The sequence below is a fragment of the Piliocolobus tephrosceles genome, chromosome 7 (assembly GCF_002776525.5).
Source record: "Piliocolobus tephrosceles isolate RC106 chromosome 7, ASM277652v3, whole genome shotgun sequence".
Lineage (NCBI taxonomy): Eukaryota > Metazoa > Chordata > Mammalia > Primates > Cercopithecidae > Piliocolobus > Piliocolobus tephrosceles.
In genome coordinates, this window is record NC_045440.1 from 110674351 (window position 1) to 110688919 (window position 14569).

At 36.4% G+C, this 14569-nt stretch overlaps 1 protein-coding gene across 2 annotated transcripts in view; it reads right to left on the reverse strand.

Moving 5' to 3' along the window:
* Positions 1 to 14569, reverse strand: part of ANGPT1 (angiopoietin 1) — a 254947-nt gene that overhangs the window by 11808 nt on the left and 228570 nt on the right. For both annotated transcript variants that reach the window (XM_023225067.1, XM_023225072.2), the window contains exon 8: positions 2884 to 3014. In XM_023225067.1, coding sequence (XP_023080835.1) covers positions 2884 to 3014 — 131 coding nt within the window. The remainder of the gene's footprint in view (positions 1 to 2883; positions 3015 to 14569) is intronic.

A 14569-nucleotide genomic window follows, 5' to 3' on the forward strand; every position in this document is an offset into this window, starting at 1 on the left:
CTTAGATTTGTAGCAACTATTCTGGGGGTGAGGGCTGAGGGAGGAGTCATAAAATTACATATAGGAGACTTTTTAATATTTGATAATGTTAAATATGATGCCAAAAGGATATGTTCAAAGCTTAAGGAAAAGAATATGAGGCCGGGCGCGGTGGCTCATGCCTGTAATCCCAGCACTTTGGGAGGCCGAGGTCAGGAGATCACAAGGTCAGGAGATCCAGACCATCCTGGCGAACATAGCGAAGCCCCGTCTCTACCAAAATTACAATAAATTAGCCGGGCGTTGTGGGGACACCTGTAGTCCCAGCTACTCCGGAGGCTGAGGCGGGAACCCGGGAGGCGGAGCTTGCAGTGAGCCGAGATCGCGCCACTGCGCTTCCAGCCTGGGCAACAGAGCGAGACTCCATCTCAAAACACAAAAAACGAAAAACAAAAACAGAAAAGAATATGATAGAGGCAGAATCATAATAGGTTAGTTTTGATAATATTGGGCGGGTATCATATTGAAAAGATGTCAACATAGGTGGCATGGCTGGGGTCAACGGGTTGTGATTTGATGATAGTAGTAATGGAAGGGTTGGCAATAGGAAGGAAGACAAAAGATTTATCCCAAACTGGCTGGGCACAGTGGCTCATGTCTCATGCCTGTAATCCCAGCACTTTGGGAGGCTGAGGTGGGTGGATTACCTGCGGTCAGGGGTTCCAGACCAGCCTGGTCAACATGGTGAAACCCCATCTCTACTAAAAACACAAAAATTAGCTGGGCATGGTGGCCCACACCTGTCGTCCCAGCTACTCGGGAGGCTGAGGCAAGAGAATCGCTCGAACCAGGAGACAGAGGTTGCAGTGAGCTGAGATCACGCCATTGCACTCCAGCCTGGGCAACAGAGTGAGACTTGGTCTCAAAATAATAGTAACAATTATCCAAAACCTTCCCTCCATACTTTTCCAAACTCTATTCATTGATGAAGATAATGTCAACCTAATGATGTATTTCATTGGTTTTAAAATTTGAAAGTTGTTTCAAGAGTTACAAGATGGTCATTCGTGTACTACATTCATTCATGTACACTACTACTTCACTAATTCATGTACTACATTTTCTAATAGGTTTCTATGTGTCACAATCAGCTGTGCTAGATGTTTGGGATGAAATGGCAAACATTAACTGTCATTCATTTTCCTGAAGTACAATATAGACATGAGTTTCTCTCCCTGCTATCTTACAGAGTGGATCTGGAGTTCAAGTAAGATAGTACAACATGTGCAGAAATATGTAATATGTTATAATAATGGTAGTAATGTAGTGTTAGGAAAGGAAAATATTAGATTTGAACAATTTTTTCCTTACTAATATGAAAACATGTTTTGTAATAGAATTAAGACAGAAAGTATATTAGAACAATTGAAGGTGGTAGTGATTGTTACTATAGTAAGAGAGAGAAGCAGCAGTAAAACTGTGAGAGGAGAAACACTGAAATAGGAATTTCTCTTAAAATTTTGTTTGATGCCAACTCCTTTCCTGCCAGACCGTATAACATTCTTGAGCAATAGCATTTGCCATTGGGTTTTATCTTAGTGTTTCCCAAACTTCAGTCAGTCATGTATCAACTTCACAGTTTTGCCATATCCACTTATAACTTTTATTAATATGGATCAATTTTTTCTTAAATCAATTATTTGTTAAATACAGAATATAGTGAATACATTCTAAAATGCAAGTTTATATCATTCATTTAAAGAGGAAACCAGCACCCCTTGCTGTAATAGAAGTTAGACATAGCCAGGTGCCAGGGTGGCTCATGCCTGTAATCCCAGCATTTTGGGAGAGCAAGGTGGGCAGATCACTTGAGGTCAGGAGTTCAAGACCAACCTGGCCAACATGGTGAAACCCCGTCTTTACTAAAAATAGAAAAATTAGCAGGGTTTGGTGGTGGGCGCCTGTAATCCCAGCTACTCGGGAGGCTGAGGCAGGAGAATCACTTGAACCCGGGAGGTGGAGGCTGCAGTGAACTGAGACAGCACCATTGCACTCTAGCCTAGGCAAAAAGAGCAAAACTCTGTCTCAAAAAAAAAAAAAAAAGGTAGATATAAAACTCATAAAATTAAAACAAAATAACATTATTTAATTTTAGGTATGTGCCATTGCTTAACTAAGGCTCTGAGACTACGTTTTTTGTTTTTTGTTTTTTTTGTTTTGTTTTGTTTTGTTTTTTTTTGCCAAGAAGTGTCATTGGTAAGTGCTGAGGAAGTATTACAGATATGATAGCACCAAATTGAGAATTTCTCTGTTGGGCAATCATAAGGCTGGAAAAATATTTAAAATATACAAAAGGATTAACTTTCTTACTCTATGATGTGATGTTATTTAATGATATCTCCTATACTAGCTAAAATATCTTGCAATGATTAATATTATATAGTACAAAACTCTGATATAGCTGTTCTGAACTGTGTTACTTTTGGTTTAACTACACCTCTTTATTTTTCTTATCTCATTTCAACAAAATGATCAATTAACTTATTACATAATTGCAAACTAGTTTGTAAGAAGTAATTGCTGTATATGCTGAGTTCCCAAACTATTGTTCATCTTACTAAGGGTATCAAGATGCCTTAAGGGACTTAAGGGACTAAAAAATGTATTCAGAACCAAGCTTAGCACACTTTCACTATTGATGTTGGGGGAGGACGCAAACCTCTAAATATGCTAGCAATGTCTTACACAAGAACGCAGGGTAAATTCGTGGACAGAACAAAATGATCTCTAGGGACTTGCTCTTAATTTTTCTGACCATAAGATCATACTCCTTTCTCAGAGATAAGAAACCTTAAGCCCCAAACCAATGAAACATAGCTTAGAGAGTGGCCCCATAGGACTTACCTCCTGTTAACATGAGGGCACATTTGCACATACAGTTGTCATTATCAGCATCTTTAGTGCTGAAATCAGCACCATGTAAGATCAGGCTGCTCTGTTTTCCTGCTGTCCCAGTGTGACCTTTTAAATACAACCTGAAGTCAAAAAGTAAAAAAAGAAAGATAAGCCATTCAACAGAATAACAGAACCCAGAAGACCAACTTGTTGAATGTTTGCCTTTTCATCATTTTCTTCTTTCTTTGAACTCAGCCCTTCCAACAAACCTCTAGAAGATGCAAGCTATCTGAACCAAAAGAACAAAGGAAGGAAAAAGTTTATGTCATTATGTATGCTCAAACTCATATGGTTCTCTGATAATGCAGGAACCAGAAAACATAAAAACCTCAGTTTATTTTTTAATACAGGTATTAACCTCTAAACCTAAATGCTTTTTACAATGTCAATTCAGCATGTCACTCCCTTAATCCATTAATATATAATATTGCAGATGTGCTAAACATTATTAATAGCAATACAAGGAGTACATGTCATTGATTGAGGACTTGCTCTGTGCCAGGCACTATGCTAAATAATTTCCAGTAGTTATTTGATTAAATTTTTATATTAAATCTGTGATCCCGATATTAACATCCCCAAATTGTATACCAAGGTTTAGGGAAGCTATGTAAGCTGGAATTTAGCTTGTATGAGTCTAAAACTCAAGCTTTGAATCATTATGCGTTCCCTGGACAAATGTTTGCTGAGCACAAACTATATACCTGTTATTGATCTAGGCACTTAAGACATATAAGAAAACAAAACAAAAATGCATGCTTTTGAGGGACTTGTATTCTAGAGGTATCCCTAAAATTAAATTCAAAATCCCATCTGTTTAATATGGTATTCTTCTAAGAGCCTGTCTTACTATCTAGAAATATTTCTTACATAAAACTTGGGTTAACCTAGATCAGTGGCCCTCTAATCGTTTTGCATATAACAAATCATCTGACCTTTTGTTTAAAAGGCCTGTTTACTAATCCCAAGAATATTTGTTTTCAACTAGCATCTCAGATTTCTCTTTGCAGACTGTCCAAAGAGAGCATTTTGTCAAGTATTGTCCAAGAATCCAAGAACTAGTGGACAAATCACAATAGTTGCCAAATGTAGTGCCCTGTCTGATGTCTGCTCATTTCCTACGGATCATACACGCTGCTTTCATATTCTTCTGGGCAATGTAGTGCCTAGAACTAATGTAAACTTGCTCAAGTCCTTCAGTGGCTCCACAGGGCTTAGAGTAGCTAAATTGAAGTTGTTGTATTGACAGCTTGATGCCCAAGGTGTTCTCTGGCTAAGACTCTAGCCCCTCTCTCTCTAACTCTACCTAACACTGCTCCTGCATACCACCACAATGTTGTCATCAGAATCATGTAGTAATATTCCCTTCAAATTCATATAGGTCATCACCTGCATGCCTGGATCTTATTTATGAATATTATCCACCCACAGTATAGTTAATGGGTGATTCATATCTCTGTATGAATGAGACGCTCGTAAAACCTAGGCTGGCTCTGAGCAAAACATTACACTACTATGAAATAGAATAATAAAGATCAATTAATATTTGGAGATATATTTCAACTTGTGTTTGCATCTAGGTATATGTATATATCCTATTGTTTGTGGTATTTGATATTATTTTTAGCAAAAAACAATATTATTGGATGTTTGTGCAATATTTTACAAATAATCTGCAGAGATTTTGAGCCACAGCAAAGTATTCAAATAAACCTCAGTCAGCTTTTGTTGGTTCCAATAATTAATGGAACTTTTGTTTCACAGTAGTAAAAATAATTTTCTAATGTTGAATTATCACACAAAAGCTTGTATTTTAGAACGCTGAGAGGCAGGCTACAAGTCATCGGTGGTGCAAAATTGTAGAATTTTTTAAAGTGCCAATTCACATTTGAGGCTGCAGCCAGCCCAAGTGGAGGTGGGTTTCACCAGGGAAAGTAAGGTGACAGATCACCAAAGGAAGTTTTGGGACATGTTACCTGGATGAATTCACCACCTTCCAGAGCTGGTGAGAACTTTCAATTTGATCACTCTTTTGGAGGTCCTCAGCCTCCCAAAGACAGACACACATTGGCAAAACTAACAGAGATTTTTGTCAGGCTTCCATTTGCAGTCAAAGTAGGAATATGGTGGGGACCCAGTCTCATGGTCTTCTTAGAGAGAATTTCACACAGAAAGCCAAATTATAATCAGAAAGTTCCTTGTTTGGTGAAGACAGAATCAGAATTGAGAGAATAAGAGAATGATTCCAAAATTAAGTAGCTACGTCTCTCCTAACCTGAAATCTGCTCTACTGGGACCGGGAGAGTTTAGCCCATAAGCGCTCTTGAATGAGTAATGGCAATTTTAACTTTGATTTTTTGTTTCTCTGTGATTTGTAATGGCCTTCCTTCTTATGGTAAGTCAATGCCATTTTCTCTGCAGTAGCTTTAAGTTCACTAATAAAGACAGACTTTCCGGGATGCAATGATTTTCTATAGTGTCTTTTGCAGGGAATTCAGCACAAATGTTTGATTCTAAATAACAAACTGCTTGCTATGTGCTTGAATACATCGTTTATACTTTTATCCTTTCACATAAGAGTTACAATCTAAGTCTCATAATTTATAATTATTTATTTGTGTAATCAAGGCAATACAAATGCACAATTATAAATTTCAGAAGAAAAGCAAAAAGAAGAAACAAAAATCAACCCAAATCTCATCACTGAGTTTACCTACTCTTGTCATATTACAGATTTTTAGTATTTTCCTTGTTTCTCCCCACTAAATATAAAATATTATTTATTTTTAAATATACATGTATCTGAACACATTCTTATAACATTTTCAACACTATAAGTAAAGCTTCTGCTCACAGCCCCATTTCATCTCTCTTTTTAGAGGTATCCTTCAAAAACAATCTCTCCCCATGTGAAAATACAAATAGAAATAGAATTATACTTTACATGTTTCTGTATGAGATGATTTTCAAATATAATTTTATGACCACTTTTACATGCCATTACACTTTTTTCTCTAACATCATTGGGAAGCTATTATATGAATATATCATCAGTTGTCACAAGATTAAGGCTGCCTTCAGGTATCTCTCTATATGTGTGCTGGTATAGGTATTAGGATTACAATAAAATCCACATTTCTTTCTTGACCTTTCCCTGTATGAATGTCATCAATGCTATGTTAGGCTCCATGAGTAAAGAGATGTCTTTCCAAATCTATTTAAGACTTGGAGGTCAGTTTCTAGTCTTGGCAGCTCTTCTCTGGATTATCAAAAGAGATTTACAGCTAGTCTCACTGCCTTGAGTTTCACTCCTTCTTCCCCTTCCCCATGAAGTCCATGCAGCTCATTCAAAAACATGTATCTCATCATTCCTCCATCCTGGTTAAAGTCGCTCAGTTGTTCCTCCAAAATTCAAAGATAAAGTGCAAATTCTTTACTGTGGTTTGCAAGGCCTGTGAAGTCTAGTCCTTGTCTACTGTCTACTTTTTCCCATGTCTCACCCACTCCAACCCTCCCATGTCTTGTTATTTTCTGCACATACACACAGTGCTCCAGCCTTACCCACTAACTTATTCCCTCTAAGCAACATTCTTATTTCTCCATACATTTGCAAGTACCATCCCCTCTTCCTAGAAGGTACTCTCCAGGTTTGAACAGCTGCTGAACTCCTATCCATCCTTTAAGATTTGTTTCAAGTATAACCTCAAAAAGCATCAAGTCAGCATCTTCATGATAATACTTACTTGCTGAATTTTAATTGTCTTTTCACTTATCTGTTTCCCATAATAAACTGTGAGTTCCTTGAGGCATAAACTATGTTTTACTCATCTTTGAATCACCAGAGTCTTGAAATCTTGAACAGTCTCTGAGATAGAGAAAGGCCTCAATGTTCATTGAATAGATGGATGATGGGTGCACTAAGCAATTAATTTTTGGTAAGCTCAAGGTAGCAAGCAAAAGCAAACTCAAATATAAATAGCTCTACTATCAAAATATACTTGGTCCAAGTTTCAGAAGGACAGCTTTTACATCTCATTTAGTTAAGTACTCAACATATCTACCTAGGTACCCACTTCATTGCCTATCCAACTCAAATGATTAAAAAAAATATATGTAGGTGTGTGTATGTGTGTGTGTGTGTATCACATACATTATATATATATATATATACACACACACATATACACTATCTCATATCCTTCTTATTTTTCGAGTTTTTTGTTCTTATTTTCTCAGAGACTCCAGAATATAAAAACATGAGCAAGGCATTATGCAGATAGAGTAAAGGAAAAAAGACTATGTCTTAATTCCTATTATTCCTTACATTTTATTGAATGATTTATTTGTATTGTATGAGTAGCCAACTGAGAACAATTTGAAAGCATATTCAAAATAAAAATATGCTTAAGGTTAATGTTTCAGCTAAAATTATTCTTTAAAAAAGAAATATTCTAATAAGGTGTGAACCTAATTCCTTAAGGTCCTGCCTTGAATAAACATTAAAACATAAAGCAGAAGTAGAGAGGAGTTGCAAGATGTGCAATGTAAACAGTGGCATATATTGGTTGAAATGATGTACAAGTAGAAGAGACTGATATTTTGAGGAATAATGAATGTTTCGCTGTTCAAGACTTAGTAGCACTTGCAATTTACATGAAGTAGCATTCATCCCCCATGTTTCTATCCTTAGCATGTCACAGAGGAGCGGCTTATTCTCTTCTAAGGAAGAGACACACAGTCTCTTGCACTGCAAGATAAAGATGAAATTTCATAAGAATCATTTCTTCTAAACACTATTTTAAAAACTTTGCAAATGAGGACAACTGTGCTTCTGTGGAATCCCAGAAGGACTCTGGGAGAAACTATATAGTCCAGGATAGGTCCCCTGCACAGTTCAGGGGCTCATTCTTTCTTAGCAGCTCTTTAGCTAGCTCAGAGTCCCAATTTTTGGCCCAAAGCCAACAACCACAGCTAGTTATTTGATACAGGTAAATTAAGGACCAGTCACTCATTAATGCCAAGTATTTCTGTAATGAGATTGGAAAAAAAAAAACTTGTTTGAGTTGAGGCTCAAACAGAACATTTGGATGATTCTTTTTAACACTGGTTCTGGCTAATATCTAAAGTCCTTATGTGTAATCGACTATCTGTGGCTTTCTCTATGAAGCTAATAGTTGTTCCAAATAGACTTTCAGTTTATGAAAGAAAAATCAATATATAGGATGGCTTTGCACCTGACTACGGTGACAGTGAAGTGGAAGTGTGAAACATTAGTGAGACTACATCTCCCAAAATAACAGCCCGGGAATCCTGGTTATTTATTTCTTGAGTTCAGCCAGTGTAGACATGGCTTGTATGAAAGACGATATGTTAGAAGATAAAAACAAAATGTTCCGCCAGTAAAAAGCATTAGGGACAGACATAAGGAAGCTGTGAAGAACAAAACAAAACAAAAAACTCCAAAGAATCTCATTTGATGTGACCAAAAAGGCAGCCACAAAATAGAATTATGGCATTTAGTCTCGTTCATGTATTTTCTCTTAATAAAGAAAAACAATATGAGTCCTTCAGATGAATGACTATAAAGAATGTCACCATTTTTATTTTTTCAATTAGTATATTGTAGGAAAATTGATGTCCATTGAAATTAGTCATGATTCTCTAGTCATCTTTGATAAAACATAGTTACTCCTTTACAATCACTTTTAGAAATTTCAGTAATTATAAAGACTAAATCATCACATTTCTTAATGAATATAGGACAACAGTGAGTTCTATTACGGAAGAACAGGCTTCAAAATATCCCTACGTATCATCCAAGAGATTCTAGAACTTTCTTTTCTTTAAAATGGGCAGCACAATCTCATGAATCCAGTTTATTACTAATTTTGTCTACTTAAGAGACTCTCTCTCTTCACATTTTTGCATGTTCACCATACTCAGGGGGCCACACATCTCTTTCATGATCCAAGGCAGTGGGAGTTGTTTGTATGACAAATTGAAGTTTGGCCTCAACCCTTTAAAACAGTAGACAGACTCTCAGATATCTGAACTTTAAGGTCGTAGGTACTGACAAGCTGAGCAGATTTTTATTTTGGTTCTGAGCTCTCTCCCTGCCACCATATGGAACTAGTTTATCTTTCTCACAATTATTAAGAAATTCAGAATGACCTTCATGGTTCTCTTTCAGAGGCTGGTAGCAATGACTCAATCTGACAGAGTTTCCTGACATGGTTGTGACTTCTAGTTGCTGCTTTTGGGCTGTCTCTGACATATTCAACCTCTCCAATCCTACCCCCTTTCCACTGAAAGAACTGGGAACCGTTAGGCAAGAGGGATGTCAGAGCATGTATGTTAGCACTGACTTTTTCACATCCTGGAGATATATTCTACAACTCTATTGTCCACACATGAACAGAATTCTGTACTTATTTGCAATAGCCTATCAAGGAATATGTGAGAAAATGCTAGAAAAATATATGAAGCAAAGTTAACACACCTACGAAAAAGTGAGTGAATATATTGAAGACATTCAGTTGTATGACAATAATCTATATTCCAGAAAAGAAATGTTTGAAAGAAGTTTCCAAAGAAAAGAGGATGTGAGTAGGAAGATTAAAAGAATTGATAATGTAAAGTGTGACTAACCAAGAATTAAGGCTGAAATAAAGACTTACAGATATCTAAAAACATTTAAAAAATATACAGATCAAGCAGATACAGGTAATTTGGTACAAAATAAGTTCTAATGAAAGAAATAACCATCTATAAAGCCATTAACTAAACCTTTTCCTTTTTTCCTCCTTCTCCTCCACACACACAAAATGGAGAAATAAATAAGCCATTGGCTTCTGCAAATTAAGGCTGTGTCATGAACACTTGTGTCTGGAGAGACAGCATGTCATCACAGAGTTTGTGTTGTACCTGTCTGGGTTTGCGATCTAGCTCTTATTCTTTCTGATCCTCAGTTGCCTCATCTGTAAAATACCTCTACTAATAGTAATGTCCTGCCAATATTTTGTGAAGATTAAACGAGGTGATACCCGGAAAGCCCTTAAAAAGATTGCTGCATGCAAAGTAAAGTAAGTACTTGACTATTTGCAAAAAAATCAAAGTAATCAAACTTCTCTAAGCAATAACCATAAAATACACAGTAGTTCAATAAGCATGAGTTATGGGAATGACTAAGTCTAAATTACACAGGTATAAACATATATGACCTTGATAGACATATGTAAGTGTTTTGAGAGTGATAAAAACAATGAGATCGAGATACAGTTCATGAAGATAGGCATGGAGACAACAAGCCAGAGAAATTAAAGATGAAAAGGATCAATTTTCTCAAACCCATGAGGCCCCATATCCTTTGGAAGTTTTTCTTATTTTATGTAGATGAAGAAGAGTACTAAATATGAAGGACAAAAAGTTGCTTTGCTGATTGACTACGTGGTTAAGGTCTATGTTAATTTGACTCTAGATGGTCTGAATAAATATCCTTCAATTCAAATGTTTATCTTTTAATAAATTAAAATTTCAGACTTTTGAGAACCCTTGAATTTTCTTGCCATCATATAATATTTTATTGACTGAATCCAATATATATTTATTTGGTTTTCCTTTCTTTACTCATAATTGATACTGGCAAAAAAAAAAAAAAAAAAAAAAAAAAAAAAATCCTGGAAAAATCATCCATGTCAACCTAATCTTTAATTCTCATGTCAACTTGCTGAAAGCTTTCTTTTTCTCATTAAATCTTCCGTAATTGGTGTAATTTGTTTTAACAGGGAATTGGATCATTGGGAATCACCAGAATTTGTGCATAATAATTTAACCATTATGTTAAGAAGGAAGACATTATCTTATTTGTTTCAGAAGCTACAGATGCCCTGCGGCAGGCATGCTATTTATGTTTGAATATGTGTAATGGAAGATGTACACAAAAGTGTGAAAAAATATGAAAAATGTTTAAGATAGTAATGGTCCCGGGAATCTGTGCTGTGATTAAAGAAAATAAATTTCCAAAGCTACAGAAAAACCTTACCCTAAATGATGAAAAATCTTTAGAAAACAGAGTTTCACTTAATCTCTGATTGTTTTAGATATTAGCTTGTATAACAAGTATAAATTGTACTCTGGATTTCCATCTAAGTTTTTGATAATATACATTTTTAATGTCTCCTCTTCACTTACAAACATTAATATCTTGTAGAATTTAGATAAAATGAGCTTATCAACCTCCCAGGTCTTCTCAAGCTCTTGACATTAGGAACAGTGTTGTCAGTAACTTTTGTTTCAAAACTCCGGTAAAATACAGTTCTTAGTGTTTTGCAGTGATAGACATGAAGCTTGCATATGCTCAAAACTCATGATAAAATTTTCCTCCAAAGAAAATAGCAAACCCACGTACTGCTATTGTTGTATGCCTTTGGATCTTGCTGACAGAGTACTCTCTATACATCATATAGTTATATAATATATATAAAATTATATATAATATATAATATAGAAAAGATATATATGATGTATAATATATAATATATGTATGTGTATATATGAGATCTGTGACAATGAAACATTTCCCAAAGTTCAGAAATATATGCTCAGTGATTATCTGTTTTTAGTTCAAAATAAAATAGTTATTCTAGTATTCCTTTCCTTTTCTAAGAATACACACACACACACACACACACACACACACACACACACAAAACTGAGTGCCAAAATGAATTACGTGACAGCAAGACCCCTGTAAAAAAACACAAACAGTCCCTTAAACATCTTTGGATTCCCTTGGCGTCATGTGTGACTGATAGAGTCAGCTTCAAGTGAGTGACTCTCTGGTCTGACCCTCTTGTGGTGCCTAAAAGACCAGGCCAATGGCCATCTCAGAGAGTTTATGGGTTTTGCTTTGTTACCAAAAATTAAGTCAGGACCTTGTAAAACTTGTGATTGAAATTAGTGATTTTTCAGTCTAAACAAATTCTCAGGAGGTAGATTTGTTCTCATTTTTTATTTGTGTTTAAAGAGCAGTAAGAAACTAACTTTCCAGCATCCCCTTGGGGCAGATAGAGAGAGGAGAGGGTAAGCAAAATGTTGAAAATCATTGAGATGCACTGTCTGAGGTTTCTTGCAAAGAGGAAATACTTTCCCTTGTTGTACTTGGACATTGTATTGCTATAAGGTCTGCAAATAAGCCTCCAGCATGCATTAGCAGATTCTTCTGTTGACCAAAGTCATCAGTGCGCTTATTTGTCTCCACAATCAGTACAAGCTAGAGTTGAAACTCTTCGTCATGGATTCTAGCCCTCTGTTATCTGTAGCACAGTAAAGCCCTGCATACAAGATGTCCTCTAAATACTTGCTGCCCTCTAAATAATGCAGGCTGTCTCTCACCTCGGAGTGTGGGTCCACATTGCTCCTCTGGCTGGGATCTCAAGTCCTTCCCCCTGCTATTAACCCCCACACTTGCCTCATGAGCACTTACTCATTTCACAAATCTCTAAGGATTTCCTCTATGAAGCTTTCCCAGTCCCACTTAATCTCCTTCAATGAACCCTATCCATTCCCAACTCCAGTAGAATTGACCACTTTTTTTTTTTTTTTTAAGTAACCAATGATAGCCTAATTCCAAGGGTTCTTTCCCAGGGACTGTGAGTGTAAAGTTGAGTTACACATAAATTTATACAAAATTTTGTGTTTCTTCATTATTCTAGGGAAAATGTCCTTGGCTCCATCATTTTGTTTTTTTAAATCCATGGTTCCTTGATCAGAAAACAAAACAAAACAATCAAACATACATGCTAAATCAGTTCAGCTAAAACTTTTGAGTCTAGTATTCCATGTTTGTTTCCTTCTCCTAAACTATTAGCCCCACAAGAGAAGGCATGGTGTGTCTGTTTGGTATAACCAAAGTGTTATTTCTGCATCAGCATCACCTTAGTGCACTTGATAGGACTGAGAGCTAGGTCCTAACACAGCATAAGAATATCTTTAGGTGCGACTCAGAAATCTGTACTTTAAACAGGCACCCTGGTTGCCCATATGCACACTCAAGAAATAAAACAACTGGCATAGTGCCACGAAAGTAATAGTAACATGATAAGTGTATGGTGGTTAGCTGGCTAGATAAAGCAATGAAGACAGACTCTGATTCCAAAAGAACTATAATAACTTTTAAGAGAGTAATTTTAGTAAAGTTATGTAGGTAAAAGCAAAACTGTAGCCAGTTAAAAGAGAAATGAACAATGTGTGCTGTGGAACAATTTTATTATTTTTTAAATGTACTTACTATTAGCAATATAGAAATTCTTGCATATCATTTGCAGGTAAAGATAAAAGAGATAAAGATAAAAGAGCCTAGAGTTTAGTAATTCTAGAAAACAAGTCTTATTTAAGCAAAAATCCAGGAAACTTAAGGACATGACACTTTATTAGAAATCTTAGTGGAAACTGTCATTTTATACCATAAACCTTTGGAGGCAGGATTTTTTACTTGTTGCTCTTTGAATTTCTGGTATCTAGATCAAGAATTGCCATATATTAGTCAGCTATGTGCATTCACACAAAAAAATCACCTGCATTGAATGCACAAAAAAACCTTGTCAATAGGTCTTTTATATATCTATTAAGAAATGCTATTTTTCGAGATGTGTGCCAAGCATTGTGAAGAGGTTCCTGTCCTCCTAGAGATTACACTCTAGTAATAGGGAATAGCAGTTACAATCCAGTGTGATATGGACTCTAATAAAGACATGCCCAGAGCACAGTGGGAGGACATGGAAGGGGCTCCTTACCCAGTCAAAGAACAAGAGCTCTACAGACTGAGCTAAGATTTAAAGGATCAAGAAAATCCAATTAGGCAAAGTGAATAAACTCTTGAAAAACAGGGGTTGAATTCTGTGGGGTTTTGTTTCATCCACAGTAGCGTGCATATTGTTGTTGCTCATATTTACCAATCAGAGTAATCAAAATATTGAGTGAGGAAAAAATTGATGTGAGAAAAGGCCGTATCAGAGGAATTGCCCCAGAGGCCATGGCTGCTTACCTGTCCCAAGTCTGCCACATGCAGCCCGGCTCTTCTTTCTCTTAGCATCATGATTGGTCATTATTACCCCCTTATGCTCTAAGCTTAAACAACACTTAACCACTTGTGGTTTCCTAGCAAGGCATGCTGAGTCTCACTTCTGAGCTAATCCCTCTTCTACCCCCATCTCTGAACTATTCCCCAACTCATACCAATTTGCCACGTATATGTCACTTTAGGCCACCATTTGGAAGCTTTCTCGACCTTCCAAAACTGGTTAGCCTTCTTTAGTGACACCATATTTGTGATTGTAAGTGAACTGACTGTGCTCATGGCATTGTAATTGCGTGTTTGGCTATCTGCAACTGTCCAACCCCACTCCATCTCCATTACATATGGGTGTGCACCTGCACGAACACACGCATACAGGTCTGTACTGAAATCTCGGTGGACATTTTATCCTAGGATAGCACATGATGGATGTATAACAAATATTTCATGGAGCCTTCATCTTTTTGATAGTGAACAGCAGTAGGGGAATCTAGAGCAGTGGATCACAGGAGACATCACCTTAGATAATTTCTTGGAGGCAGTGCTTGTTACCTGGTTCTA